The following is a 27,358-nucleotide window of genomic DNA, read 5'->3' on the forward strand; positions in this document are numbered from 1 at the left end:
TAAACAAACTGGGCGCAGCCAAGTACGCCCCGGATCCTGATCAGTGTTGTTCTTGACTTTGGTGAGCTCGTTTGTGTTTAATTTTAAGATTTAACATCCGCAGTGTTTCCCGTTGTTGCTGTCCCGTTGGTTGATCAAGACTTGAATATAGTCTAATGTTTATATCGAAGAGGAAAAAGGCCGCTAGGAAGTTGGCAAAGAAAAAAAGATTGGCTAGCCTAGCATATGATGAAGCTCAAACCCAGCTGGTATCGCTGGAAGGATCGGAATCGAGTCCATTGCTGCTGGAATTGGAAGTCGAAGGTGAGTGGCCAAGTTTACGATTAACATCATTCTTCAAAATTCCCAGTACCAAAATTACAGTTGAACATGACGAAGATCCACCGGTGGAGGCGATGCTTGTCGAAGAGATCAAACAAGAAATTCCACTTGAACTGGAAACGGAGCTAGCGGAAGAAGTCAAGGTGGAACCACTGGAACCGGAGGAGGAAGGTCCGGATCCGATCGGCGGTCAGAAGCAGTTCGAACGTGAGCCGCACGTAAGCAATGAAGCAGTGTACTCTCTTGACACCCATTGCCAATTCTGTTTGAACCGGTTCGACGAAGCTGGTGGTCGAGAGTTGATCAGCAGAAGGAAGGCCGTGTTTGTCTTGGGGCTAAGTAAGGAGGAGTTCACGGAGGTGTATCCGGAATGCTGCCACTTTTGCAAGAAGCAGTTTGATCAGTCTTTCGAGTTCAAGCAGTCCTGCTTGGCGGCGTTGGCCCAGTCTGCGGAGTTTCGGGAGAAAACAGCTCTCTATGAGATCGTTGATTTGAAGGCACTGGAAGTGGTCAATGTGGCCGAGAGCTTTTCGGGGATGGAGAGTCGAGGAATGACGATAGAGGAATGTTCTCAAAAGGTGCAAGGAAGCATCGAGAGGCCAAATAATGATGGTTCATCGCTGACTGAAAATGCTCTGAGCATAAAATGCCGTAAATGCAACAAGGAGTTTCACGAATGGTAAGTCAAATGCTTTACTTTTGTCACCATACCTAATCGTTGAAATACTCAGTGATATGGATAAGTGTGAGCAGTGCTGAAAATTTCATTTCGTCATATCTAAATTCAACCACCTACAGCTCATTTTAGAAGCTGAACCTGAGAATATGGTATACGGAAAACTTGTGCGACTAGACCAGTTCTGCAAGAAAATCACGGAACAATTTCTATTTTTTGAATATTTAAGGTAAATGTCACGGACTACCTTTGAAAAATGCCAAATGATATTCACGGTGAATATCATTTGGCATTTTTCAAAGATAGCCCGTGACATTTACTTTAAATATTCGAAAAATTGCGGTTTTTCCGTGACTTTCTTGCAGAGCTGGTCTAGCCGCACAAGTTTTTCGTATACCATATTCTCAGGCTCAGCTTCTAAAATGAGCTGTAGATGATTGAATTTAGATATGAGGAAATGAATTTTTCAGCACTGAGTGTGAGAATTTTTTAAGTACAGTAGACGTTCGGTCGGTGCAAACGGTTTAACTGCAATGCTTTTTAACTGCAAGTCCGGTAAGTGCAACAAATTTGCAGTTATCGCACCGCCAAATGTCAAAATGGTGCGCCATGTTAGCCCAAATGAACAGTTGAATGAATTTTTCATTCATTTTACGTCAATTGACGGCTTGTTGACACTGTCAGGCGTTGCAGTTATCGAATTTTTGTTCGCTAAGTGAAACGTAAACATGTTGCAGTTATCGAACGTCTACTGATTTGTCAGACCAACCAGTCCAAATTAGCAAAATCGTGTTTTGGAATGACGAATAAGTCGTACGGCAATCACCGTGAAAGCGAACGACAATCATCTCATTCGCGTATGAGTCGACGCACGCTGTTTAAATGAAAGTTAGTTGAAAAGCGAGGACAACACAGATGCGTCAAACTTATGCATCGATAGCAATGAGAGTATATTACAGGTGAGGAAGAAGAAGAGATGGCTATGTATTAGTAAGCAAAGAAAAATGTAAACACAAATAGTGACGTCACTATTTGACACGCGTTCTTATGGGAGCTCGCTTTGCTTGTAGTAGTGACATCACGGTGTGTCTAAAACCGTTATTAACAAAATAAAATACCCATCTAAGAGGTACCCAGCATTCGAAAGCTATAGTATCCAGGTATCATCTCTGAAATTTTGGAAATGTTTCATCGAGGGAATTGACAGTTTCAGCTATTTGAAATTTTAGGGCGATTTTCAATGAAATTCTCTTTGAAATTTAATATTCAATCGTGGTTGTATCACGATCGTGGCCATCGTCCTGTCCCTCATAAATTTGGAATTCAATATTTGAAACGAATGGTATTCGAGTATTCTTACTGAAAATTTGATAAACTGTTCTCTACGAAATCAAAAGTTATAGAGAATTGAATTTATAATCCAAATCCATAGGTTTTTACAGTATTTATGGCTAACAAACGGTTACTATTTACTACAAATAACCAATATCAGTTCTAATGCCCGCTATTGTAGTTAATCACAGCATTCAATGGTTGGATGAAATAGGATTTCGATGTCTTGGACGTACAATATCTCCCCCATGTTTCGGCAAAATCGCTGGGAACCCTCTCAGTAGCTTGCTCTCCAAACACACCAAGAGATTTTTCATTTTATTCTCAGAACTGTTTAAAGTGGAACCGCCAAATATAAATCTTTTAGGAGATTGATACAAACTTTGCAATCAACGTGGCATATAAATGGTCAAAGGACGTCCAGCGGATTTGTAACAATGCTTACTAGAAATTGAGAAGGGTAAGCAGCTTTTTTTGTAATTTGTAGAAGCGAGTCAGCAATTAAAGCAAATTGTTGGCGATTTTTATTAGCCTCACGGCATGGTGAAGTAGCGTAGTCACCATTCTTGCAAGCGAAAACATCTAAGTTTGTAAGCGAAACTTCATGTTTGTTGTGTATATGATCCCCTAGTTAACGGTATGGATCAGGAGTTGATATTGACTGCCACTCCCCATCCTGCTTTGCACATACACATCTCTTGGAACGCATTGTACAAGGCTGCCAAAAAAGCAAGTCCTGAAAAGGTACAGTTGTGATCCATGATGGCCTTTTGTAAGACATCAGCAACGAACGTATGGTTTCACAGGAAAAGCATGTCTCTATTTAATGAACGCTTTTATGGTTCTTGAAGGAGGTATTAAGCTACACGATTTTTTAAATGTAAGCGTTGAATTCACTGTGATAGTTTAATAATAGTTATATTACAGGCATTAAAACTCTACTAAGACATCTACAGAGCGTGTTTCATAGATACATTGGATGCAGACTATACTACGTTGAAGACTAGGTTTGGAATGATATGGGAGAACCTTAATTTGTCGAATTTCTCAAAGTTTCATATTTTGCAGCTTCAGTTGCTGGTCTGAGATGATACATAAAGCTATTTTCACTTAGAATCCGGAATCATGTCACATTTTCTAGTGGCGCTCTCAATGAACATAATCATCATTCTTTTGCAGCACTCTGATCATACACTAATCCTCTCTAAATTTAAATGGTGAACATTTCATGGATTTTCTTGCAACGAGTGAAAAGTTATTTCAGATTGAAGACAAGAGGAGGAAAAAAATCTTGCACAAGCACGTTGAAATTTTAGCATGGTCAGGTACGACAGTCGCGAAAAATGTTAATATCGTCAAAACCATTATGTGTTATGTGCACAAATGTTGTTAACCATGGCATAAGAAAATGTCCTCGGAAGAAAAAAGCTTGGGTTCATTGATGAATCTGCTTTGAATTTGAAGATTTGGCAAGAAGTTCGAACTCTGGGCATGGTTTTTTCGCAACAAGATGATGAGAACCAATTCATACAAGGATGACAGCCTCAAGAATCGCGTGTTGCTTTTCAAAAACGCACACAAGGGATATGTAGAGGTTTTACCTATTTTGATGAGCTGCCATGATAGCCGGAGACGGTCAGTGGTATCGTCACAGATGGGTAGTGTTTATCAACGAAAAAAAAAAAACACTCAAATTTCGCGTTTTCTCAATTCACTGAATTGCCCCTCATTTCGCAATAAAAAAAAGTTTGGCAATTTTTCTTCGGAATCCTAGTCAGACTAGTCAAGGCACTCAGGACACTGCAGATAACCTGATTGTTGAACAAACGTGCGGAAGGGGTTGTTGCTAAAATTTACCACCGTTGTGCAGATTTTTAGAGAGGTCAACACTGAAAAAGTGAGAAAATGTGTAAAAAATAAAAATAAATAATTTCAATGATATTTTTCCATGAAAGTACAATAACCTTTGTTTTGAGGGCTTCACCTTTTATGTTTGTTATTCCATCCCTAAGATATACGTGATTTTGTCATTCCGGATTGTAAATGAACATAGCTTTACTGGAAAATCTCTTGGTGTTTCCGGAGAGCAAGCTACTGAGAGCGCTCCCAGCAATTTTTCAGAAACATGAGAGGGATATCATACGCTCCAGACATTTAAATCCTATTTCAACCAGCTGTTGAATGCTGTGATTGACTACAACAGCGGACATCTGAATTGGTATCGTTTTGTTGTAGTAAATAGTAACAGTTTAATTGCTATAAATACTGTAAAAACCTATGGATTTGGATTATAAATTCAATTCTCGGTAACTTTCGATTTCGTAGATAAACTGTTCTCAAATTTTCAGTAAGAATACTCGAATACCATTCGTTTCGAATGTTAAATTCCAAAGTTATGAGGGTTGATGGCCACAATCGTGATACAACCACGATTGAATATTAATAGTTCAAAGAAAATTTCATTGAAAATCGTTTTAAAATTTCAAATCGCTTAAACTGTCAACTCCCTCGATGAAACATTTTAAAAATTTCAGAGATGATACCTGGATATCATATCTTTCGAATGGTGGGTACCGCTTAGATGGGTATTTTATTTTGTTAATAACGGTTTTAGACACACCGTGGACATGTTTTGCACCAGACACGGATCTCACGCACACGAAGTATCTCTTCCACACCTTCATTAGACTCTCATTGCATCGATAGTGTAATAACACAGACACAGTCTGTGGTAATAAGTTCCTTGATCGTTATGCTCGCGACGTTGAAAGAGCTTGCTGCATGTCCTAATTTTGGACATGACATCGTTTTTGAAAAAGGTGCCCGCAAGGGTACCCTATAATCACTACTTAGCATATCATTTTAGAAAAAATGACTATAACATTATTGATATCAATCGCTAAAAAACGAGGTTTCTCGACCATATTGTCAGCATTCGATTTTCATATTGCTGTCATCCGATTTTAGGATGACATCATTCGGTCGGTGGGCTATACGGTTTCTGACTGATTGTCGTTAAGGGGCGCGATCGAATCGCTTGTCAGTCGATTTCAGGCGGGGGTTTTCGTTCAGTGTATAAGGTTATCGAAAGCCTACAACAGCACGTTCCCCTCAGTTACACTGAGATACAAGTCTCCATTCCTTCCATGTATCTGGTATATGGATTTAGGCAATGGAGGTGAACTGGATTTAACTTTAAAATACATTCTAAAATTGTTCTAGGTCGGAACTGGAAAAGCACAGCTATATTCATTTTCCTATTTCCTCGCAAGAACCGGTAGTAGATACACGGAAGATGGAACATCAACATAAAGTAGAACTCTACTGCTTCCGGTGTCGGAAATGGTACCCGACGGAATCGATCTTCACACAGCACCATCCATCCTGTATCGAGGCTGATCGACAGCGAAACAAGCAAAAATTCTACTGCTCCCGGTGTGTCCGATGGTTCCCATCAGAAACTCTCTTCGTGAACCACAAACCGTTGTGCATCGCGCCTGTTCGCCAGAAGAAAGTTCCTCCAAATCCTGTTCAGGTTTCCACGCTGCTCGACTCGAACAACATTCCTCAAAGCGAGGAAACATCTCCTTCAATTCCGGCAAGTACACAGCCTTGCAGCGTCCAATCCGAGACCGTTACCCCCAGCATGCGCCACTGTAAACGGTGTCAAAAGTCGTTCGAGTCGAAGCTGCTCTTCAAGCACCACAAACCGCTGTGCATCGAATCGAGGGTCAAAAAACGGTCAGCTTTTCAGTGCGAGCTGTGTCCGCAGAGATGCAACTCCGAGAAAACTCTGAATTTGCACATGAACCGACATAAAGGTGAGTGAAACGCTTATTTCTGGAAAGGTCAGATTCCACTTCCGGTTTCTGGTAGAGATCAAACGACATGACATTTTCATCATAAAATCACAGATGGCGTTACTGTTTCTTTACCTCTGCTTATCGCGCCTCTACCGTCGCCAATTTTGTTAACTGATTTAGCTGATTGCGTCCTCCTATTCTCAGGAATACGTTCCCTGCCGTGCCGTCGCGAGGGTTGCACCAAGATGTTCCTGGATGTCACCATCCGGAGGAAGCACGAGGAAATATGCGGACAGGACGTGCTGGCCAGTATATGCAGCATTTGTGGCGCCACCTTTCGTCATCGGTCCAATTTGCAAATTCACATGACACGTCACGGGGAGCCGAAGTTCCCCTGTGAACAGTGCGATAAAAGATTCCATTCCAAGTAGGTGTCCCGCCCAATTCAGGGCTGTCTCGACGAGTTCTGATTCTTTTCTGATCGGGTTTGTTTATTTTTACCAGAGCCGGGCTCCAAAAGCACTCCTCAGTGCACTCCGATGCGCGGAACTACGAGTGCAAAGTGTGCGGCAAGCGCTTCAAGTCGCACGAAGCCAATCGGGTGCACCAGCGGATTCATACGCAGGAGAAACCGTACGTTTGTCACATCTGCGGGACGGCTTTTACGTACAACTGTTCGCTCAAGGCACATCTGGAGAAAGGGCATGGAACGGTTGAGCAGACTGGGCGAAAAGAACCGGTGGTCGCAGCCGGCAGCAGTTCAGTAGATTCTGGATCGCTGTGGCCACATGATGGAGGGTATTAAGGTAAGGGAATGTCAGTATCGTTGAGATCTTGTGAATTCAGTAGAGCTGGATTTATGGAGTCAGAGAGTAAATTAATAGAATTTGATTTGACTGTAGGTTTGAAGAATTCTTGTATTGCAACCCTTCCAAGACACCTATGAAGAAAAGGAGTCAGTCTGTTTCCAGCGACGGTGAGGCAACCCAGGAACCACATGGCAAGCTTTTGGGTAAAATCAAGATCTGTGTTTGGAGCAAGTTTGGTGTGTTGTTGTTGTTACGGGTTTATTTTTGTTGTAAAGAAGAAAGTAACAATAATACTATTTGAGAGAGACATCCTTTTGCGAATTAGCGTTGAAACGGAAGAAAACAGCGAAACTTAACGAACGTTTGCTATCGTATGAAGTGAGGCCGAGGTCATTATCGAGGCCACGATCGAGGCAGCGCAAAACCCCGAATCTGATCCTCGAATGTTGACAGTAGCTTTGTAGATGTGCGGTGACGCTTCGATTTGATCCGAGGATTTCAAGAAGAAGAAAATCCAGGTAATTCTGGTTACAATTGTAGTAGCGATCAGATGTGATATTAACATGTAGTTTTTCGATAGGAAACTTTGATCTGAGTTACCTGAGTCATCACACCTTCACGAATTATGGGCTCAGAACGCTTCCACTGCGAGGTAGCAATCGGAAATATGGCATTTAAGGCTCGGGCATATCGGCCAACTTTGAATGGAGGCCACGGCCCGTAAAGGTATGCTGATAGATTGGACGAAAAGGCAAACAAGATTGATTTATAAGACACCTGTGTACAAGCCAAGCAATGCCGAAAACCATTCAACGGAACACAACCTTGGGCTAGCCTTATCCGGCTCCTTAAGCGGATTTATTCCGATGTTTGCGGACCGATCGACCCGCAGCCATGGGATGGTTCACGGTACATAGTGAGTTTCATCGACGATCATACCCACTTCTCCATGATCTACTTGCTGAAGCAAAATTCTGGCCTGTCCGAGATGTGCCAAGAATATGAAGCGACAGTATCTGCCATGCTACGAAAGGCCATGCCAAGAATGACGGTCGTTCAAGGTAGAAAATATTTACTGTCCAACAACCGAAGTCCAACAAGCGCGCTATCCTCTGGTGTTACTCCTACTAAGCCGTGGTTCGGCGTTCGACCGGTTCAGGACAAGCTTCGTGTGTTCGACTGCAAGAGTTTTGTGTGTATTCCGAATTAGCAAAGACGTAAATTAGATGCCAAAAGCAAAGAAATGGCAATATGAAGCAGAGGCCACTGGTGAAGGTCAAGATCCAGTCGAAGAACCGTAAAACGCGCTCCATTCGTCCACAGAAAGACGTGAAGTTCCGATGGAATTGCCGTCGAGGCATAGCGAACGAGAGCGCCGGCTCCCCGGTAAGTCATTTGATTACTTCATCGACTATAGAGCTGTTTTTGGTGAATTGATTTCTGCAGATGTGCCTGAATCCTACAACGAGATGACCATAAGCATGCTGACCGAGCCATGTGGATGTTTTGATTGAAGGATGATGCATCCGATAATGCGGTCAAAAACATGGCAAGACTGGCAGTGAAAGGATTCCTCCAGAAGGCTGGAGTCGACTAGGAGGAGACATTCGCTCCGGTTGCCAGACTTGCCACCATCAGGGAGGTTGCTATTTCCATCAGATGGATGTCAACAAGAGAGCGTTATTGCACGGAGACTTGAAAGAAGAACGCTGTACAAACAATCCCCGAAATGCTGGAACGAAAAGTTCAACAATAGATTGTTGAGGCTGGGATTCCACCGATCGCCACACGACTACTGCCTCTTATGCGGATAATACCAGGAGACGAGGTGTATGTCGTAACGAAAGATGATTTTGGAAATTACATCTAATCGCTGCCACAATCGTAACCAGAATGCCGCGCTCTTTTCATTCGAGCTCAAGCTTCTCTTCTTCTTCCTCGGCTCGGCTCCAATCCGAGCTACCTTCGTTCGAGCCACCACACGCCGTCACCGTTCTCGCATACACGGAAAAATATTATAACCCAAAGAATAAGTTTTAAAAACTCAAATTTGGCTAAACTGCTTAAAGTTTTAACTCAAAGTTGGGTTGTTTTCTCCCTCGCCCCACCGCAATGTTGTCGAAAACAAAGAGAGAAGCACCGACGCATCCGCTGCTCTTCCGTGGAAGAAGCCAAATTTGGGTTTTCTTGAATTAACCCAAATTTGCGTCATTTGAGGCCTCCGTTGGGTGAAAATAACTTACCACTGGGTTAATTTTTTTGCCGCTCTAAAACGAGAACTACTCACTCACCACTTTCGCTGTTTAACGCAAATTTGAGTTATTCCACGGAAGACCGGGATTGCGTCAAAACAACTTAAATTTGGGTTGATTTGTAGTTCAGTGTAGGGTTCGGGTCGCTATATAGCGGATATCCGTCTCGCTCTTGGTCGCGCTTCAGACGGTTGCAACAAATCTTCGTTAAGTTTTGCTGCTTTATGCCGTTTCCACGCTGATTCGCAAAGGGATGCCTTCCAATAGCGTGTATGTTTTCTTTTTCGATACACACATAAGTAAATCCAACAAATTGATCTAATATGCTAATCTAACCCTCTACAATATTCCTCTTCTCTACTCTGCAAAAATTAATTATATAGGTTGTTTTTTTAATTCGTCGAAGATACAAATCATATAAAATAATTAAATTAGGAATCGTGAAAGAAAACAACAGTCGCAGCAAATAGGCAATCAGAATCGGTAAAATTGCATCTAAAAATACCAAATCCAATATAAATTCTACTTCCAATATAAATGCGAGCCAAATGCTATCCAAATCTTATTCAAATCCATCAAAATCCAATCCAAATCCAACCCAAATCCAATCCAAATCCAATCCAAATCCAATCCAATCCGAATCCAATCCAAATCCAATCCAAATCCAATTTAAATCCAAGTCCAATCCAAATCCAAATCCAATCCAAATCCAATCCAAATCCAATCCAAATCCAATCCAAATCCAATCCAAATCCAGTCCAAATCCAATTAAAATCCAATCCCAATTCAATGTAAATCCAATCCAAATCCAATCCAAATCCAATCTGAATTCAATTCAAATCCAACTCCAATCCAATTCAAATCCAATCCAAATCCAATCCAAAACTAGTCCAATACCAAATCCAGTTAAATACCAAATCCAATCCAAATCTAATCCAAATCCAATCCAAATCCAATCCAAATCCAATCCAAATCCAATCCAAATTCAATCCAAATCCAATCCAAATCCAATCCGAATTCAATTCAAATCCAACCCTAATCCAATCCAAATCTAATCCAAATCCTGTCCAATACCAAATCCAGTTAAATACCAAATCCAATCCAAATCATATCCTAATCCAATCCAAATCCAATCCAAATTCCAATCCATATTCAATCCAAATCCAGTCCAATACCAAATCCAGTTAAATACCAAATCCAATCCAAATCCAATACAAATCCAATCCAAATCCAATCCAAATCCAACCCAAATCCAATCCAAATCCAATCCAAATCCAATCCAAATCCAATCCAAATCCAATCCAAATCCTATCCAAATCCAATCCAAATCCAATCCAAATCCAATCCAATCCAATCCAAATCCAACCCAAATCCAATCCAAATCCAATCCAAATCCAATCCAATCCGAATCCAATCCAAATCCAATCCAAATCCAATTTAAATCCAAGTCCAATCCAAATCCAAATCCAATCCAAATCCAATCCAAATCCAATCCAAATCCAATCCAAATCCAATCCAAATCCAATCCAAATCCAGTCCAAATCCAATTAAAATCCAATCCCAATTCAATGTAAATCCAATCCAAATCCAATCCAAATCCAATCTGAATTCAATTCAAATCCAACTCCAATCCAATTCAAATCCAATCCAAATCCAATCCAAATCCAATCCAAATCCAATCCAAATCCAATCCAAAACCAGTCCAATACCAAATCCAATCCAAATCTAATCCAAATCCAATCCAAATCCAATCCAAATCCAATCCAAATCCAATCCAAATCCAATCCAAATCCAATCCAATCCAAATTCAATCCAAATCCAATCCAAATCCAATCCGAATTTAATTCAAATCCAACCCCAATCCAATCCAAATCTAATCCAAATCCAGTCCAATACCGAATCCAGTTAAATACCAAATCCAATCCAAATCCAATCCAAATCATATCCTAATCCAATCCAAATCCAATCCAAATTCCAATCCATATTCAATCCAAATCCAGTCCAATACCAAATCCAGTTAAATACCAAATCCAATCCAAATCCAATACAAATCCAATCCAAATCCTAACCAAATCCTATCCAAATCCAATCCAAATCCAATCCAAATCCAATCCAAATCCAATCCAAATCCAATCCAAATCCAATCCAAATCCAATCCAAATCCAATCCAAATCCAGTCCAAATCCAATCCAAATCCAATCCAAATCCAATCCGAATCCAATCCAAATCCAATCCAAATCCAATCCAAATCCAATCCAAATCCAATCCAAATCCAATCCAAATCCAATCCAAATCCAATCCAAATCCAATCCAAATCCAATCCAAATCCAATCCAAATCCAATCCAAATCCAATCCAAATCCAATCCAAATCCAATCCAAATCCATTCCAAATCCAATCCAAATCCAATCCAAATCCAATCTAAATCCAATCCCAATTCAATGTAAATCCAATCCAAATCCAATCCAATCCAAATCCAATCCAAATCCAATCCAAATCCAATCCAAATCCAATCCAAATCCAATCCAAATCCAATCCGAATTCAATTCAAATCCAACTCCAATCCAATTCAAATCCAATCCAAATCCAATCCAAATCCAATCCAAATCCAATCCAAAACCAGTCCAATACCAAATCCAGTTAAATACCAAATCCAATCCAAATCTAATCCAAATCCAATCCAAATCCTATCCAAATCCAATCCAAATCCAATCCAAATCCAATCCAAATCCATTCCAAATGCAATCCCAATTCAATGCAAATCCAATCCAAATCCAATCCAAATCAAATCCGAATTCAATCTGATTCCAATCCAATCCAAACGCAATCCAATCCAAATCCAATAGAAATCCCATCCAAATCCAGTTCAATACCAAATCCAATCCAATCCAAATCCAGTCCAATACTAAATCCAATCCAAAACCTAATCCAATCTTTATCCAAATCCAAACCAATTCTAATTCCTATCTTTGATGTGGATTCAAACAAAATCCAGTTTCGATCCTATCCAAATTTAATCTTAAGTTAATCAGAATCAAATCCAATCCGAATTCACTTCAAACTCAATACAGATCAAATTTAAATCAAATCCGCTCCATATATACGCTTCAATATACATATAAATAACCTTATTTTTATTTTTAAACCCGTCTAATTTATCATTTTCAACAGTATCAAACTTTATATCTGCTTCTTTACATTCCTTTGTCTCCATGAGTCATTTGATTCTGCTGCCTTCGCCAGTTATGTTTCGTTCTTTTTCCAATCTTTTAGTCTGTTTTTTTTTTTCAAGTGTGCTTGTTCATAGATTAATCGCTTCGTTTTTTCTTCAACCCATATTTTTTTTTTTGCAGCTGCATTTGTAGAACGTCGCATTTTTTCTCAAACTCATTTTTTTTGCTTTTTATGTTTTTTTTTCAATACTTTTTTCCGTTTCCTCTTTTCATGTTTTTTTTATGGCGTCTCATTTTTTTTTCCATTCCATCTCATTTTTTTCTCTCTCATTTTTTTTCCATTTCGTCTCATTTTTTTCCAAACCATTCCATTTATTTTTTTTCCATTTTTTCTCTCGCTTCATTTTTTTTTCTCAATCCGTCATTTTTTTCGCTTTCTCTCGCTCCATTTTTTTCTCTCACTTTTGTTTTCCATTTCGTCTCAGTTTTTTTTTTCCAAACCATTCCATTTATTTTTATTCCATTTTTTCTCTCGCTTCATTTTTTTTCTCAATCCGTTATTTTTCTTTCTTTTTTTTCGCATCTTTCCTTTCATATTCTCATATTACTCATCCTTTTTACAATGCATTACTTTCATCCATTTTCCTCCACAGCGTCACAATTTTCTCTAAATCATGCCCGTTTTTCGTTATACTCCTGCTATTCTTCCAAGCTTCCCACCTTCTCAGACTATAGCACGTTTTCTTTGCAGTCGCTGATCCACAGGTCCCTCTTTTTTCCCACCACGCACATGCCGATCTTTGAGCCAATTGTTGTCACGATACTCCGCACCAACTAAACTTATACTTTTAAACACGTTAACATTGCCAAAGAATCAAATATTAGCGAAAACTTTCACAAAAACTACACTACCGGCTGCGTCATTGTCGTAACGAAAGATGATTTTGGAAATTACATCTAATCGCTGCCACAATCGTAACCAGAATGCCGCGCTCTTTTCATTCGAGCTCAAGCTTCTCTTCTTCTTCCTCGGCTCGGCTCCAATCCGAGCTACCTTCGTTCGAGCCACCACACGCCGTCACCGTTCTCGCATAGGGTTCGGGTCGCTATCCCCCGCAATCTGTCATACATTCCAAACAGTAAACATGTTTTAAATAGTATGGTGGATGTATCACAGATTGTTGTTCTTAGGTTAAACAATATGAAACTAAAAGCCAGACACCATAAATAACAGATAAGATAACCTATACCAAGCATTAACAATATACCATAGTGTGCATACATTGTCAAATGATATGCAAATGTGAGCTCGAATTAAACGGTGGCAATATGAAATCACATTATATCATACGGTTGGTTCTTATGCTTGCGCAGCACACTCACACCAGAACATTTCACTATACATTACTTTTGTTAAACAGTATGGCAAAGAGTTGCACGTGTTTGTAATTGTGATCGACTTTATTGAACATGCATCGTGGTTGTTTCTTTATTTCTCGTCAAATGTTTCACAAAGGTCTGTTATCTAAAAATCGCAAACTTAATGAAAATTGTACACGAGTATTACTTTTTCTCTTTTCAATTGTATTTATTAATTGTATTATTAATTGTTTATATATATATATATATATTATCTCTTTCCAATTGTATATTTTTATTTATTTTTGCAAAATAACTTTAACACTTGTAATTGCAAAGCCAAATATTTTTACAATATTTTTTTCTATTCGTAAGCTCTATAATAGTTTAATTCAGTTGATTGCAGCTTAACTTTGAATGAAAATTAAAAAAAAAAAATCAAGATTTTGATTACATTGAGCGTATTATAAGTTAGGACCTTCTCAAATGTTACGCGAGATTCGAATAACAACAGTGAAAATAAATAACCATCGTCGCGGAAAAACGTAAATCCGAGAAACAAATTTCACTAGTCCACTAATAAAATAACGATGCAGCTTCCACCTAGAAGGAACCTCGGAAGGAACAGGATCTTATTGGTGAGTTGAACTTTTTGTGGATCGGATAATAAACTTTAATCAACCCTTTGTGTCATTTCCAGTCGCAGAAAATCGTCGGAAGATCGGTGCCGAATAGGCCGAGAATAGGCAAACTGACCTGATTCGAATCAGATCCGACAACATCCGTGACTACTTGGAACAGCGTTATAAGGAGGTAAGGTTTTTCTCCAAACATTTCATTATTTGTTCAAATTTTGATGTTTTCATCCTATTTGTAGGAATTGCTCACAGGCCGGATAACCCGCTCGGATTTGGTCAACCGATTGTAGCATCTAGGCTACTCTCACTGCAACGACGGTGCCAGCAAAAAAGGAAGAGCCATCAGAGGATAGTTCAGACGACCGCGAGGAAGAATCCAGGTCAGCACCAGCGAAATCTACAGCTGTATCGAAGAAGTTCCACCAGTGAAACCTTGGTGAATCTCCAAGTGTCCTGCTCTAATTAACCGTTGCTGTCGCGGCTGCCAGCAACCAGCTTCAGCCAAGAAGAAAGACAAGTGGAGATTCTAGTGAGGCGAAATAAGTAAAGCCACCGGCAAAATGAAGACATATTCTTCAAAGAAAAATCTGGAATCGTCCGACATAGATTCTTCGGATTCCGACGCGAAACTCGAAGAGGAACCAGCCGACAAGAGGAAAATATGGCAAGGACTGATAAGTGTCGGTTCAACAACTATGCCGGTGTTCAGACGTGCGGTCAATGAACGTATGGTTTTAAGGTTTTAAGAACTCACCGGCTCGCGTACAAAATGCTCTTGGAAACGCCAAACTCCAACGCCGAACAACATGGAGATGCCGATGGTGCAAGTGAAGCTGGATAAACTACTAAATAACTAATAAAACGACTAATTAGATGAGCATCCAAATTTAATTGATAGTTTGTTTTTTATTAAGAGAATGATAGTTCCGTTTCTATGTAAAAAAAATCCAAATATGTGTGTTATGAATCAATATAACCACTATAACCTTAACATTGTGACGGTTATGCTGCCTTTTTGGATTTTTTTACTTAGAAACGGAACCATCATTCCCTTTGATTTAATTAATTTATTATTTCTTTTTAAGTGGTTCAAATACAATGGAACAATATGACATAAGGTTAAAATACCCTGAAAAACCATTAATCAACAATAACACATACATCGTTCGTTTTTATTGCAAGTTTAATGTTAAACTGTGCATAAACTGATTGGTTTACAGTGAAAGGGATGAAAAAATGGATAGTATACTGACCTTCTGACAAACTGTTTACGAAAAATTTTGTTCGAGAAAATCGGCGTTTTTTTATGGTAACATAACTTAACCGCCTATTCCCCATATTATAATTTGCCCGAGAACCGTCTGTGAAACTGTTGAAAACGTTCATGGTACGGTTGAGTTATTGTTACTCTGGATGTTATACGATACTGTTGAGGTACTGTAGTAAATAGTTGCTAACAGTATGGTGAACAGTACTAGTATTGTTCATGGTTATGCTCTTGGTCTCGCTCTTGGTCGCGCTTCAGACGGTTGCAACAAATCCTCGTTAAGTTTTGCTGCTTTATGCCGTTTCCACGCTGATTCGCAAAGGGATGCCTTCCAATAGCGTGTATGTTTTCTTTTTCGATACACACATAAGTAAATCCAACAAATTGATCTAATATGCTAATCTAACCCTCTACAGTGTATTGACTGGTTTGCTCAATATGATACACCGCGCGGCCTTTGTAATGTTCCAAACGCGCATTTGCACGAAATTCCACGCGGCAAATCCTCTTGGAAAGGAACAACCGCACTTGAGAAAATGCCGCAATGTTATCTCCCATAAGAATTGAGTAAAAGGGGAGCAAAAAACGCGGCTGTTCCTTTCCTCAGGGATTTGCCGCGTGTACTTTTGAGCAAATGCGCTAATACATCATCCTTTATGTAGACGATTTGCTCATTGCTGGTAAGAAGCTTGTAACGATCGTGAATCTGAAGGGAGCTCTCGGTTTGACGTTCAAGATGACGGACTGTAGAGAAATCAGCCGTTTTCTGAGAATGAAACTGACGTACGACCGGTCGAAGAATTCCATGAACTTATCTCATGAAGAAAGCATCGACAAGGTACTGGTACCTTTCAAGGTGGCGGATTGCAACCCTTTCAAAACACCTATGGAGAATAGTCTGGCCGTTCCCCGCGAAGGTGAAGCAACTCAGCAACCGCGAGCTTCTGGGAACAATCATGTACGTGATGCTGTGTACTAGGCCTGACCTCTGTTTCCCTGTCGGTTGTCCCAGGAAACCGTTACCAACAAAGTCCAACGAGCATCCAACAATGGCAGTCTCTCAAGCGTGTGGCTCGATATATGAAAGGTACGAAAGGGGCGATTCAAATATGACGTCCATCATTTTTCGGGAATTTTAGACCCCCCCTCCCCCCTCTGTCACGCTTTTTCGTATACCTTATACATGGAGTGTCACACTTTCTCAGACCCCCCCTCCCCCCTAAACTATGGACGTCATTTTTGAATGACCCCAAAGCGAATCATTTGACCTCATGGGGTAACTATCGAAATTAATTGCCCTTTGGCCTCACACGATGTGGTCCGCTTCAGGATCATACTTGGCAATTTGGGCACTGTAGACATTTTAGTCACTTGGTTCCTCATTCGCAACTGCCGTGAGCCGTCCATTAATTGCGGAAAGAGAACCCTTACGTGTCATGAAGAATGCGAAAAAACCCTACGAGGGGGCCGGGGGGTGTCGAAATATACGACATCTAAAACATCTAAATTAGGTAACCTTTCTTTTGCATCCCGTTGGGAACATCTTGCTGATGCAGTGTACGGTTTAGGTCAAAAATGACCTAATGCTAAAGGAGGGTTAAACAATTGCTTATTTTGTTAAAGGTTTCGTTCACAAAAATGCGGCCGAAAATATAAAATATTTACCCAAACAAAATCGAAGCTCAGCTAGTTTTGGTACAGTGAGCTGCTGTGCTCGAAGCTCACTACACTGACGAGCGTCCAAGTTCAATGAGCTTGAACGATCATGGCCTATCGTTCTGTTGAGCATCAAGTTAGCATGAAATTGGCTGAGTTTTGCTCGTGAGCTGAGCTTTTTCAATGCCTGATTTGAAGTGAATTCGTGATGATTCCGTGGAACTCTTGGTTGGAGTTGCTGACGCGAACTGGACGTCGGATTCAGAAGACAGGAAGTCAGTAAGCGGATATCTATTCACCGTATTTGGTAATGCTGTCAAGCAAAACCAAAAAGCAGTTGACAGTGGTTACCTCATCGAGCGAATCGGAGTATGTGTCATTGAGTTCCACTATTTCGGAAGCCATCTGGTTTCCATGGAAGATCTCCAGCTGAAGCGACCATCGGATCCGGTCTTAATCTTCGAGGACAATCAAGGCGCAATAGGCATGGCGAAAAACTTTGAAGCAAGAGATCGAAGCATATAGACATCAAAACATCACTTTACTGCGGTGAAATATGTAAGAACAGAAAACCAACTGGCGGATTTGTTCACCAAACCGGTGGACGCGGTACATCTGGTGAAGCAGTGCCGATGCCAAGGATCGGCCGATTGTTCAAGTAGGTAGTAGGCCCTTGTGCGGATCACTGAAACTGTCAAGATCCAGAAAAAGGATCACTGAAACAGTCAAAAACATGTACATATTGCGTTGTCCACCGCGCAAGCTGAATTTATTGCACTATTGGAAGCGTCGCAAGAAGCACTTTGACTACAAAAGCTATTGGAGGACCTGAAAGAAGATCAAACAGAAATCATTATGTTCAAGGATAACCAGAGTTGCTTGCATATGCTAGAATCAGAGAAGTACAGCAATCGTACGAAGCACATTGACACAAGATATCACTATGAAGAATCTAGTGCAGACTGAACCAGAGTTCAAATTGTGAAACAAATTTCAACTACAGTTTACAACTATGTTTTTGAATTCCTATTGGAATCAATAACATTTCTTCTACCCAGTTTGTTTACAGCAGCACCTTCGAAGTCGACTGCGAAAGCTTCTCTATCAAATAAAGCTTCTCCAGTTCGCCATCTGTCGGTTAATCCTTGAACCAGTCTCCAGGTAGATTCGCATCTAAAATTATAAACAAATTTATTACACACCCTCCAATATCAGAAAACCCAAAGCCGGAAAATTATTTCATTTAACTCTTTTTCACATCCATCGCTGTAGTCCTGAAAAGGACTGATTTAGAACGCTCCTTTTTTACACGTTCGGCAATCCCAAAGTGCCGAACTAGAAAGAGAGATGATGTATGGAAAAATGCAATGGCTGCCCGCCGCCGTTGCCACAGTTGTTCAGTCCCCGCCGTAGTTTCACAGAAAATGGCCTCCTTCAGTCGAAGAAGTCGCCTCTGATGCCGCTTACTTCTTCCTTCCGGGGCGTCCCCTCGCTTTGGACTTGGCCTTAGCCGACGCCGGAGTGCTAACTTTCTTGGCCGAGGAGGCTCCCTTTTTCGGGGTGGCCGTTTCTTTCGGGGCCGGCTTCGGCCTCGGCTTGGCCTTTGGCGGATTGGGCAGTTCCTGGTAGTCTTCGGGTGCGCGTCGTTTCTTGATCATCGTCGGTTTGCTGTGCTTCACTTTGAAGCGTCCGCTGCAACCGTGGCCCCGAGTACGGACGATGTCCCCATTCTCGACGCACTTGGTCAGCAGTTTGCGAACGTGGGACGCCTGCTTGGTCGTGTCGACGTGATAGTTGTCCTCCAGGTAACGCTTGATGGCCTGCAGCGTGACGCCCTTCCGTTCGTCCAGCACGTCCAATGCCTCGATTATCATGTCGTGCATGTTCGGGGTGTCCACGTTGCGGTAGGATTTTTTCGGTTTCTCCTTATCGGCCTTCTCGGTTGAGCCCTCTTTGTTTTCCTTGGTTTTGCGGGCTTTTTTCGGTTTCTTCTCCTTGGCGGAGCCCTTCTCGGGCGCCTCGTCTCCGCTGGCGGCTTCGGTTTGTTTTTCTTCCACTTCGGCCATGTTTGCTGTTGAGGTTGTCTAACTCACACAAACGCAGGGCGAACTGTATAGTGAATGTATCTGCTAGTTGATGGAACACAATGAAGACACTGCAATCGCTACGATGCCTATCATCAAACTGGTGGGAAAATTTGACCTGGTTTGGTGCTTGAATCTGATGTCTGTGTTAGGGAAATTGTTTTGTTTTGATTTAGTTAAAAATATGGAATTTTTGGATAAATTCTTGGAAAATGATGCATTGCTGACGGTTAAAATAATGATTTTTGTCGGGAAATTGGACTGTTAATAACTTAAGAATGGTTACATGAAAATAGTTCAATTTAGAATCATTTCTTCGTGTGCACAGTAAGCCTCGACATTGTAGAGATTTAGCTTTTTTTCGAACATAGCAGTCGACAACCTGCTTTTCATTGCAGCACGGCATTGGCCATCTTGGATTACTTTGAATTGATTCTGATTGGTTCATCGATGTTAACATGATTTTAATAGTACTTGCACCCTTAATGAAACGAAGTTTATTGTCATTACTAGATATAGCTTAGATTAATCAATATCATACGTTGATTTTAGGTAGAACCTTTTGGTTTATTAAAGATATCACATTAGATTTAATATTTGTGATGCTATTCGCGATGCTTCTAATGATTGTTTTAATCAAAGTGAAATCATAGCATCTTCCCTGGTCAAGAATAAACTACCAACGTAAAATCATTATTCATATAATTTCGATGAATATTGAAAGTTATTTGCACTAGTTTGCACAGTTTATTTCCTATAGGAACTTTTACTTAACAAACTAATCATTTTCTCGTGTCGTCTTAAAAAAACGTTTTCGAGAAAATTGAAATTTAAAATGTTTGAGATTGTATTGAAACAACATAACATTTTATTTTTTATCTGTACCGTCAAGTACTAATGGAAATATAAAACACTGCCATAACTGCAACGGAATGGGATAGCTTCCAAAAAGACTGCCTTTTCATTCTTCGTATGGTAGATAATAACATAAGATTGAAAGGTATTGTCACTCATCAACCATTCATATTCGATTTTCAACTTTTGCATAGGTACAAAAGGTTCCTTACGAACATTTTCCCATTAGAAAAATAAGTTCTCGTGCCTTCTTCATGATTTGGTGAGCTTTTTGCAACAGAATTCCTCTGAGGATAACATGCACCGAAACATAGTTACAGCGGCACACCTACCGATTCCAATTGCATTCCCAATCAAAGGGCTTTCTTTCGTTTCATTTATATTTATTCCCATCTCGATTTCCCCCATAATCACCCCTTCGCAGGAAAATTTCCTACAACTCTTTACCATAACTCATTTGGTAGTCCTGAGAAGGACTGATTGTTATCAAGTGAAAAAAGAAAATGGTAAAAACCTTCTCCCACATCGTCGCCCTTGCGCCGAGAACCTCGCCGACGCGAAGCAGAGATCCATCTTACTTCTTGGCGGGCTTCTTCGACGCTCCGGAGGCCTTCTTCGGCTTCGGGGCCTTTGGCTTCTTGGCAACGCTCTTGGAGTGCTTGGTGGACTTCTGCTTCAGCCCAGCGCCCGCGGCCTTCTTTTTGGCACCGCCAGCTCTCGCCGGGGACGCCTTCTTGGCCTTCTTGGGCTTTGCCACTCCAGCGGTTAGCTTCTTGCCAGGCTTCTTGGCCGCCTTCTTCTCTCCGGGCTTCTTCTTGGCCTTGGCCTTCTCACCTGCAGCCGCCTTCGGTTTCACCTTCAGCTTGAACGATCCGGACGCTCCGGTTCCCTTGGTCTGAACCAGAGCACCCTTGGCGACACCGCTCTTCAGCGACTTCTTGATGAATGGAGACAGCTTGGCCGGATCGCACTGGTAGTTGGCCCCGATGTACTTCTTGACGGCTTGCAGCGACGTTCCATGGCGCTCCTTGAGGGCTTTGAGAGCAGCCACCACCATATCGTTGACTGGCGGATGGGTGGATGGCTTCTTCGCCTTCTTCTCGCCCTTGGAAGCGGCCTTGGCCTTCTTATGAGCTGCCACGGGGGCTGGAGCTAGTGCAACATCAGCCATGATGATTGTTTTCTCACCGTTTGTTTTGGTTTGATTTTTCCGAATAAAAACGCGACAGTTAGCAAAACACTGTTGAATGTTGCACGTGTCGAAGAGTGCTTCCTACTCGATACCGATGTCCGTGTTAGGGAAGTGCGCGCCAATGTTTGAAATTCGAGCACATGGAAACCGTTTCGACGATTTCCGATCAGACAACTTTTATTGATATTTTCGGGATGAAGCTATGAAATTTGATGCGTTTTTCTAAAGATTCCTTAACGAGAATGTTTGAACTCCCGATCAATCATAAAATAGTGATTTTGTTGCTAGCTTTCAATGAATGCCAGCTATTTTTAACGACCAGCACGAAACTCTGTTCTTGGTGGCTCATGTTTACTAATTAATAATTCATAGATTAGTAATTTGATAATATTAATTTTTATGCAAAATAAAAGGAAAATATCTCCAACCTCCGATAATACCATTCAATCGAGCTTCCAGTTGGAATCTAGAGAGAAACAGCGATTACAACGGACCAATGTTGGGTACCTCACCACCGAAAATAGTTCTATCATGTAACAATTCAGCCGAATTTGTTAGGCAATAGTTCCGATAATTTAGTTTGAAAAAATATCACTTTTCTCGCAGAATTCATATGAAAGCATCTAGTTTTTCATATTTAACCAACATTTTTAGAAATACTCGCATTATTTACATCTTAACGAGAAATTGCGCATCAGGATTTTCGCAGCATAGAAGTACCTGAGAGAACGTTACGAAGTTGTAAGATTCAAAACCAATCAAAGAATCGCATTCGTCGTTCACCTACTAATTAAAACAAATATATGAAAAAATCTTAAATTCCATTAGAAATCTATTCCAATCAATTAGCATCTACGCATCTTATGATTTTCTCCCTTTCCTCCAGTGCGAAGACGATGACGACATCAACAATTTCAAACTCCCTTCATATAGGGAATGGATGGGAGTTTCGAATGAAGGGAAACAAGAAACGAGGCACAGCATAAGCGTAAAAAAAAATGTGGCCCTACAATGTCTTTGTCTAGCTGCGGGCAAAAGGGAATTTTGTGTGCCTGTTGGAAACAGCTTTCGGGGGTCTCGTGATGCTCACGTGTGCACCATGTATCAGCTTCTGGCTTGGTTTATGTTTGTTGATACGCATATGAAGGAAATATTTGTAAATTCTGATTGGATTGGTTGAGCGGGGTTGCTTAGTAGGTCACAAGTCAGCTTATTTTTCGTGCTCACAAGTTTTTACCCTTCTTACACCCATAAGAAGGGTATAAATACCGCTTGGAAAACCGACTTTCGATCCGAGGCCCGCAGGGCCGAGTCACATATACCAATTAACTCAGCTCGACGAATTGAGCAAATGTCTGTATGTGCGTGTGTGTGTATGTGTGTGTGTATGTGTGTGTGTATGTGTGTGTGTATGTGTGTGTGTATGTATGTTACAAAAAAATGTCACTCACGGTTCTCAGCCGTCTGTTGACCGATTTGAGTTCTCTTGGAAGCAAATGAAAGCTACTACATCCTAGTAGAACGCTATTGAATTTTATTTTGATTGGACGTTCGGTTACCGAGATATCTTTCAAAGAGTGCTAGGGAGTAGTACAACTTAATTATTTTAGATATTTTTGACAAAGTGTATCACCATAAATTTCTCAGCCGTCTATCAACCGATTTGGGTTCTTAAGGCCCCAAACGAAAGCTACTACATCCTAGTAGAACGCTATTGATTTTTTTTGATTGGACGTTCGGTTACCGCGATATCTTTCAAAGAGTGCTAGGGAGTAGTACAACTTAATTATTTTAGATATTTTTGACAAAGTGTATCACCATAAATTTCTCAGCCGTCTATCAACCGATTTGGGTTCTTAAGGCCCCAAACGAAAGCTACTACATCCTAGTAGAACGCTATTGATTTTTTTACCCTTCTTACACCCATAAGAAGGGTATAAATATCGCTCGAAAAACCGACTTTCGATCCGAGGCCCGGAGGGCCGAGTCTCATATACCAATGAACTCAGCTCGACGAACTGAGCAAATGTCTGTATGTGTGTGTGTGTGTGTATGTGTGTATGTGTGTATGTGTGTGTGTGTATGTGCGTTACAAAAAAAAGTCACGCACGTTTCTCAGCCGTCTGTCAACCGATTTGAGTTCTCTTGGAAGCAAATGAAAGCTACTACATCCTAGTAGAACGCTATTGAATTTTTTTTCGATTGGACGTTTGGTTACCGAGATATCTCTCGAAGAGTACTTATGAGTCATACTTCTAAACTTTTTAAGATTTTTGACCTAGTGTATCATAATAAATATTTCGACCGTTTGTCAATCGATTTGGGTTCTCTTGGCACCAAATGAAAGCTACAGCATCCTAGTAGATCGCCTAGAAATTTTATTTCGATTGGACATTTGGTTACAGAGATATCTTTCGAAGAGTACTTCGAATTTATACAACTAAACCTTTTGAGATTTTTGACCAAAAGTATCATAATAAATATCTTAGCCGTCTGTCAACCGATTTCGGTTATCCTGGCACCAAATAAAAGCTACAACATTCTAGTAGAACCCTATACAATTTCATTAGGATTGGACATTTGGTTACCGAGATATCTTTCAAAGAGTACTTGGGAGTAATACAGGTTAACTTTTTGAGATTTTTGACCAAGGGTACCATAATAAATATCTCAGCCGTCTGTCAACCGATTTGGGTTCTCTAAGCACCAAATGAAAGCTACAATATGCTTGTATAAGGCCCTGAAATTTTATTTCGATTCGACATTTGATTACTGAGATATCTTACGAAGAGTATTTCAATAAATTATTATTTTTATTATATTCACTTGTTATCTTGCATTTGTTTTTGACCAGTCTATGGGAAATTATTTTTCAATAAATAATGCTGATCTCATACAAAGTGTATTCTAGCAGGTTATTGTTTTCAACAAAATTATAATTAACAAATTACAAATACACAGGAATTTTATGAAAACTAACAATATGTTAAATGAAAGCTTTAAATTTATATATTGTGGGAAAAATGCAAGAACTGTACAGCCAAAATAACTAGTTAATGCCAAAACTGATTAACTTAGTAGATATATCATTTTTGTCCTTTTAACACCATAACCATGAATATCAAGTACTTCGGAGTTAATTTATTCGACTGATTAAGAGATATTAGACAAAGTGCATCTTGCTGATTTTTTTATCCATTTGTTAATCGATTCAAGATTATTTGGCAGTTAACAAAAGATACAATATTCCAGAATATGAAAGCTATTTTTTTAACATTCCATATAAGATTCTTGGAGGTATCTGGCATTACTGGTAAGTCCATGGTCTATGCTATTTTGGGAACCATTTCACTAGATGTCAAATCCACAATATTTTCTAGAACTTTTGGCCAATCGCACAAAATAAATTTGCTTAATACGCATAATACAACAATATTTTTAATAAGTGTAAGAAGGGTTCTGTTCACCATAGGTGGATTAAATCGGGTTTTTTATTGAAAAAAATACATTTCTTCATATATTTTTGGAAATTTGGCTAAAATTTAAGGAGATCGTCCCTAAAACTCGTCGATATCTTGAATTTCATCATTCTGACGCAAAACCTGCATTCAGATGATCGAGTGGTATTGTATTCAGCTTTTAATTCATGGAAAAAGATTTGTAACTGGTTGAACGAAACGCAAGATATTTGAATTTTTGTAAATTCCATATTTTTAAAAGTTGTAAAACTTGATATTGAGCTAAAACTCAAAAACCGCTCTACTTAAAATTTTTTGAAGCACGGTTTCGAAATCAGTGCTAAATTGTACTTCAAAAACTTTGGTCTTTGACAGAAGTTCACGACTTTCGTTTTATTTTGTAAACTAGTGTAATTGATGGATATCCCAATAGATTGTCCAATTCTGTCCTTACAAAACTGGGATAATCGAATTAATCTGCACGGACTATTTACTATCGTATCATCTTTCTTTTTGGCAACAATATACTTGAAAATGTTTGTATAATCAACGAATATTGTAGAAATCTTGACGAACTGACTGAAGACACGTCTTGATTTCAAAGAACTGTAGAAGAGTAATAGTTAGAGTTATTAGTTTAGTTAGAGTTGAAGGTATGTATTATCGTCATTCCCGTTTGGATTCCACCAGGAATTGTTTTTGTAATTTCTCCAGAAGTTGCTTGTGGGATTTTTACAGCAGTTTTAATTAAGGTGAATATATGACGAAGGCACACCTCGAAATTTCAAGAACACAAATCTGAAGAACCAAATGTCAGTTTGCGCTGAAAAGTTGATCGATTGGTCACCATCAGCGGGTAACCAATCGATCAACTTTTCAGCTCAAACCGACATTCGGTTCTTCAGATTTGTGCTCTTGAAATTTCGAGGTGTGGCTTCGTCATATATTCACCTTCAGATTCTTCCAAGAGTTCTTTCTGGGATTTCTCCATGACCTCCTCCAAGGTTTCCTTCTGGAGTTCTCCCAAAATTTCTTCTGCGATACAATCTGAGAATTGATTCTCCAGAAGTTCCCCAAAAATTCCTAAGAGTTCTCCGGAAACATTTCTAGAATTACTCTGAGAATTTCTATAGAAATGCCTTCAGGAGGTTCCCTAGAATCCCTTCAGTTCTTCGGGAAGTCCTCCTGGAGTTCCCCGAGAGTTACTTCTGGAGTTTCCAGAAAATTTATCCAGAAGTCCGCGAGTACTCCTCTTGGAGCTCCCAGGGATTCCAGGATTTTCTCGGAAAATCCTCTAGGAGTTCCACGAAAATTTCTCCAAGAGTCCCCGGGAATGCCTCCAGGATTTTCCCTCTATGGATTCTCTATGAATACAACGGGAATGCCTTTAGAAGCTTCCTAAGAATTCCTGCAGCATTTGGGGAAGTATCCCTCCAAGATTTCATTGGGAATGTCTCCATGATTTGCCTGGAAATGACCACATAAATTATCCGAAAATTCCCAAACTTCTTTCAGGAGTTCAGGTAGGAGTACTCCAGCAATAAGTTTTAAAATGATAGAGCAGGATCGTGCTTCCGACGGATTTTGGAGTCACAGAACGTATTGGGTGGACACTATCACTGCTGGGGTCACTCGGTATCACTGGATTTACCGAAAACCTTAACTTTTGCACTTTACACTTGAAACTTAACAATTTCTATGAGGAGTTCACGTAGAAGAACTCCAGCGATAATGTAAGATTCTCTCGAGGATTTCCCTGAGATTTTTTTCCAGGAGTGTCGAAAATTCCTAAAGAAATTCCTCGAGTATATTTCCACGAGTTTCTTCATGACTTTCTTGGGAATACCTCCAGGATTTTGTAGGGAATCTCTCCAGAAGTTCCTCGGGAACTCCTCCAGGAGTTCCCCGAAAAGCCCTCCAGAAGTTCCTTGATAATTTCTCCCGGAGTTTTCCTAGAATTCTATCAGGATTTCCTCGGAAATTCATCCGGAAGTTCCTCGGAAATTCATCCAGCTTTTCATTTGAAATGTCTCCAACAATTTCCCTGAAACTCCTCCAGAAAATCCTAGGGAATTCTTTCTGGAAATCCTTAGGAATTCCTCCAGGAGTTTCTCGGGAGTTCCTCCAGGAGTTGCTCGAGACTCTCTTTAGGACTTCTACGGGAATTCCTCTAAGAGTTCCTTGGGAATTTCTTCATGAGTTATTCGAGAATTCCTCCAGGAGAATCCCGAAAATTTCCCCAAGAGTTCCTCGGGAAGTCCTCGTCTTGGAATTCCTTCGAAATTCCTCTAGGATTTTCTCTGGAACTCCATCAGAAGCTCAGGAATTCTTCCAGAATTTCCTCGAAAAATCTTACAAGAGTTCCTCGGGTATTCCTCCAGAAGTTACTCGGGAATTTCTCCATGCGTTCCTCTGGAGTTCCTTCAAAAGTTCTTAAGGAAATCCTCTAGGAGTTCTCCGGGAATTCCTCCAGGAGTTCATCGG

General features: G+C 40.3%; 4 protein-coding genes and 1 long non-coding RNA gene across 6 annotated transcripts in view; 2 read left to right on the forward strand and 3 right to left on the reverse strand.

The window, feature by feature from the left end:
• Positions 1 to 27,358, reverse strand: part of LOC109432273 (xaa-Pro dipeptidase) — a 757,159-nt gene that overhangs the window by 498,781 nt on the left and 231,020 nt on the right. The window lies entirely within an intron of this gene.
• On the forward strand, positions 22 to 7,023 carry LOC109401862 (gastrula zinc finger protein xFG20-1). Its single transcript, XM_062855641.1, has 5 exons — positions 22 to 303; positions 364 to 1,000; positions 5,552 to 6,150; positions 6,337 to 6,559; positions 6,637 to 7,023. Exons 1-5 carry the CDS (start codon positions 156 to 158, stop codon positions 6,935 to 6,937), a joined length of 1,908 nt encoding a protein of 635 aa, XP_062711625.1. The 5' UTR covers positions 22 to 155; the 3' UTR covers positions 6,938 to 7,023.
• On the forward strand, positions 13,488 to 15,253 carry LOC134291794 (uncharacterized). The gene is made up of 3 exons (XR_009999289.1): positions 13,488 to 14,362; positions 14,425 to 14,537; positions 14,602 to 15,253. It is a non-coding gene; the product is annotated as an uncharacterized LOC134291794 (long non-coding RNA).
• On the reverse strand, positions 18,401 to 19,459 carry LOC109397093 (histone H1A, sperm). Its single transcript, XM_019669414.3, has one exon. It carries the CDS (start codon positions 19,349 to 19,351, stop codon positions 18,749 to 18,751), a length of 603 nt encoding a protein of 200 aa, XP_019524959.3. The 5' UTR covers positions 19,352 to 19,459; the 3' UTR covers positions 18,401 to 18,748.
• LOC109401881 (histone H1A, sperm) lies at positions 20,681 to 21,467 on the reverse strand. The gene has a single exon (XM_019674488.3). The coding sequence runs from the start codon at positions 21,393 to 21,395 to the stop codon at positions 20,799 to 20,801; it is 597 nt and encodes a 198-aa protein (XP_019530033.3). The 5' UTR covers positions 21,396 to 21,467; the 3' UTR covers positions 20,681 to 20,798.

The sequence above is a fragment of the Aedes albopictus genome, chromosome 3 (assembly GCF_035046485.1).
Source record: "Aedes albopictus strain Foshan chromosome 3, AalbF5, whole genome shotgun sequence".
NCBI lineage: Eukaryota > Metazoa > Arthropoda > Insecta > Diptera > Culicidae > Aedes > Aedes albopictus.

What these genes read in the sequence shown, in the direction of transcription:
- LOC109401881 (XM_019674488.3), bottom strand. Translation starts at nt 21,395, where the DNA reads ATGGCTGATGTTGCACTAGCTCCAGCCCCCGTGGCAGCTCATAAGAAG.
- LOC109401862 (XM_062855641.1), top strand. Translation starts at nt 156, where the DNA reads ATGTTTATATCGAAGAGGAAAAAGGCCGCTAGGAAGTTGGCAAAGAAA. An exon ending in AACAAGGAGTTTCACGAATG is followed by an intron (nt 1,001 to 5,551) that starts GTAAGTCAAATG and finishes AAATTGTTCTAG; the next exon opens with GTCGGAACTGGAAAAGCACA. An exon ending in GATAAAAGATTCCATTCCAA is followed by an intron (nt 6,560 to 6,636) that starts GTAGGTGTCCCG and finishes TATTTTTACCAG; the next exon opens with AGCCGGGCTCCAAAAGCACT.
- LOC109397093 (XM_019669414.3), bottom strand. Translation starts at nt 19,351, where the DNA reads ATGGCCGAAGTGGAAGAAAAACAAACCGAAGCCGCCAGCGGAGACGAG.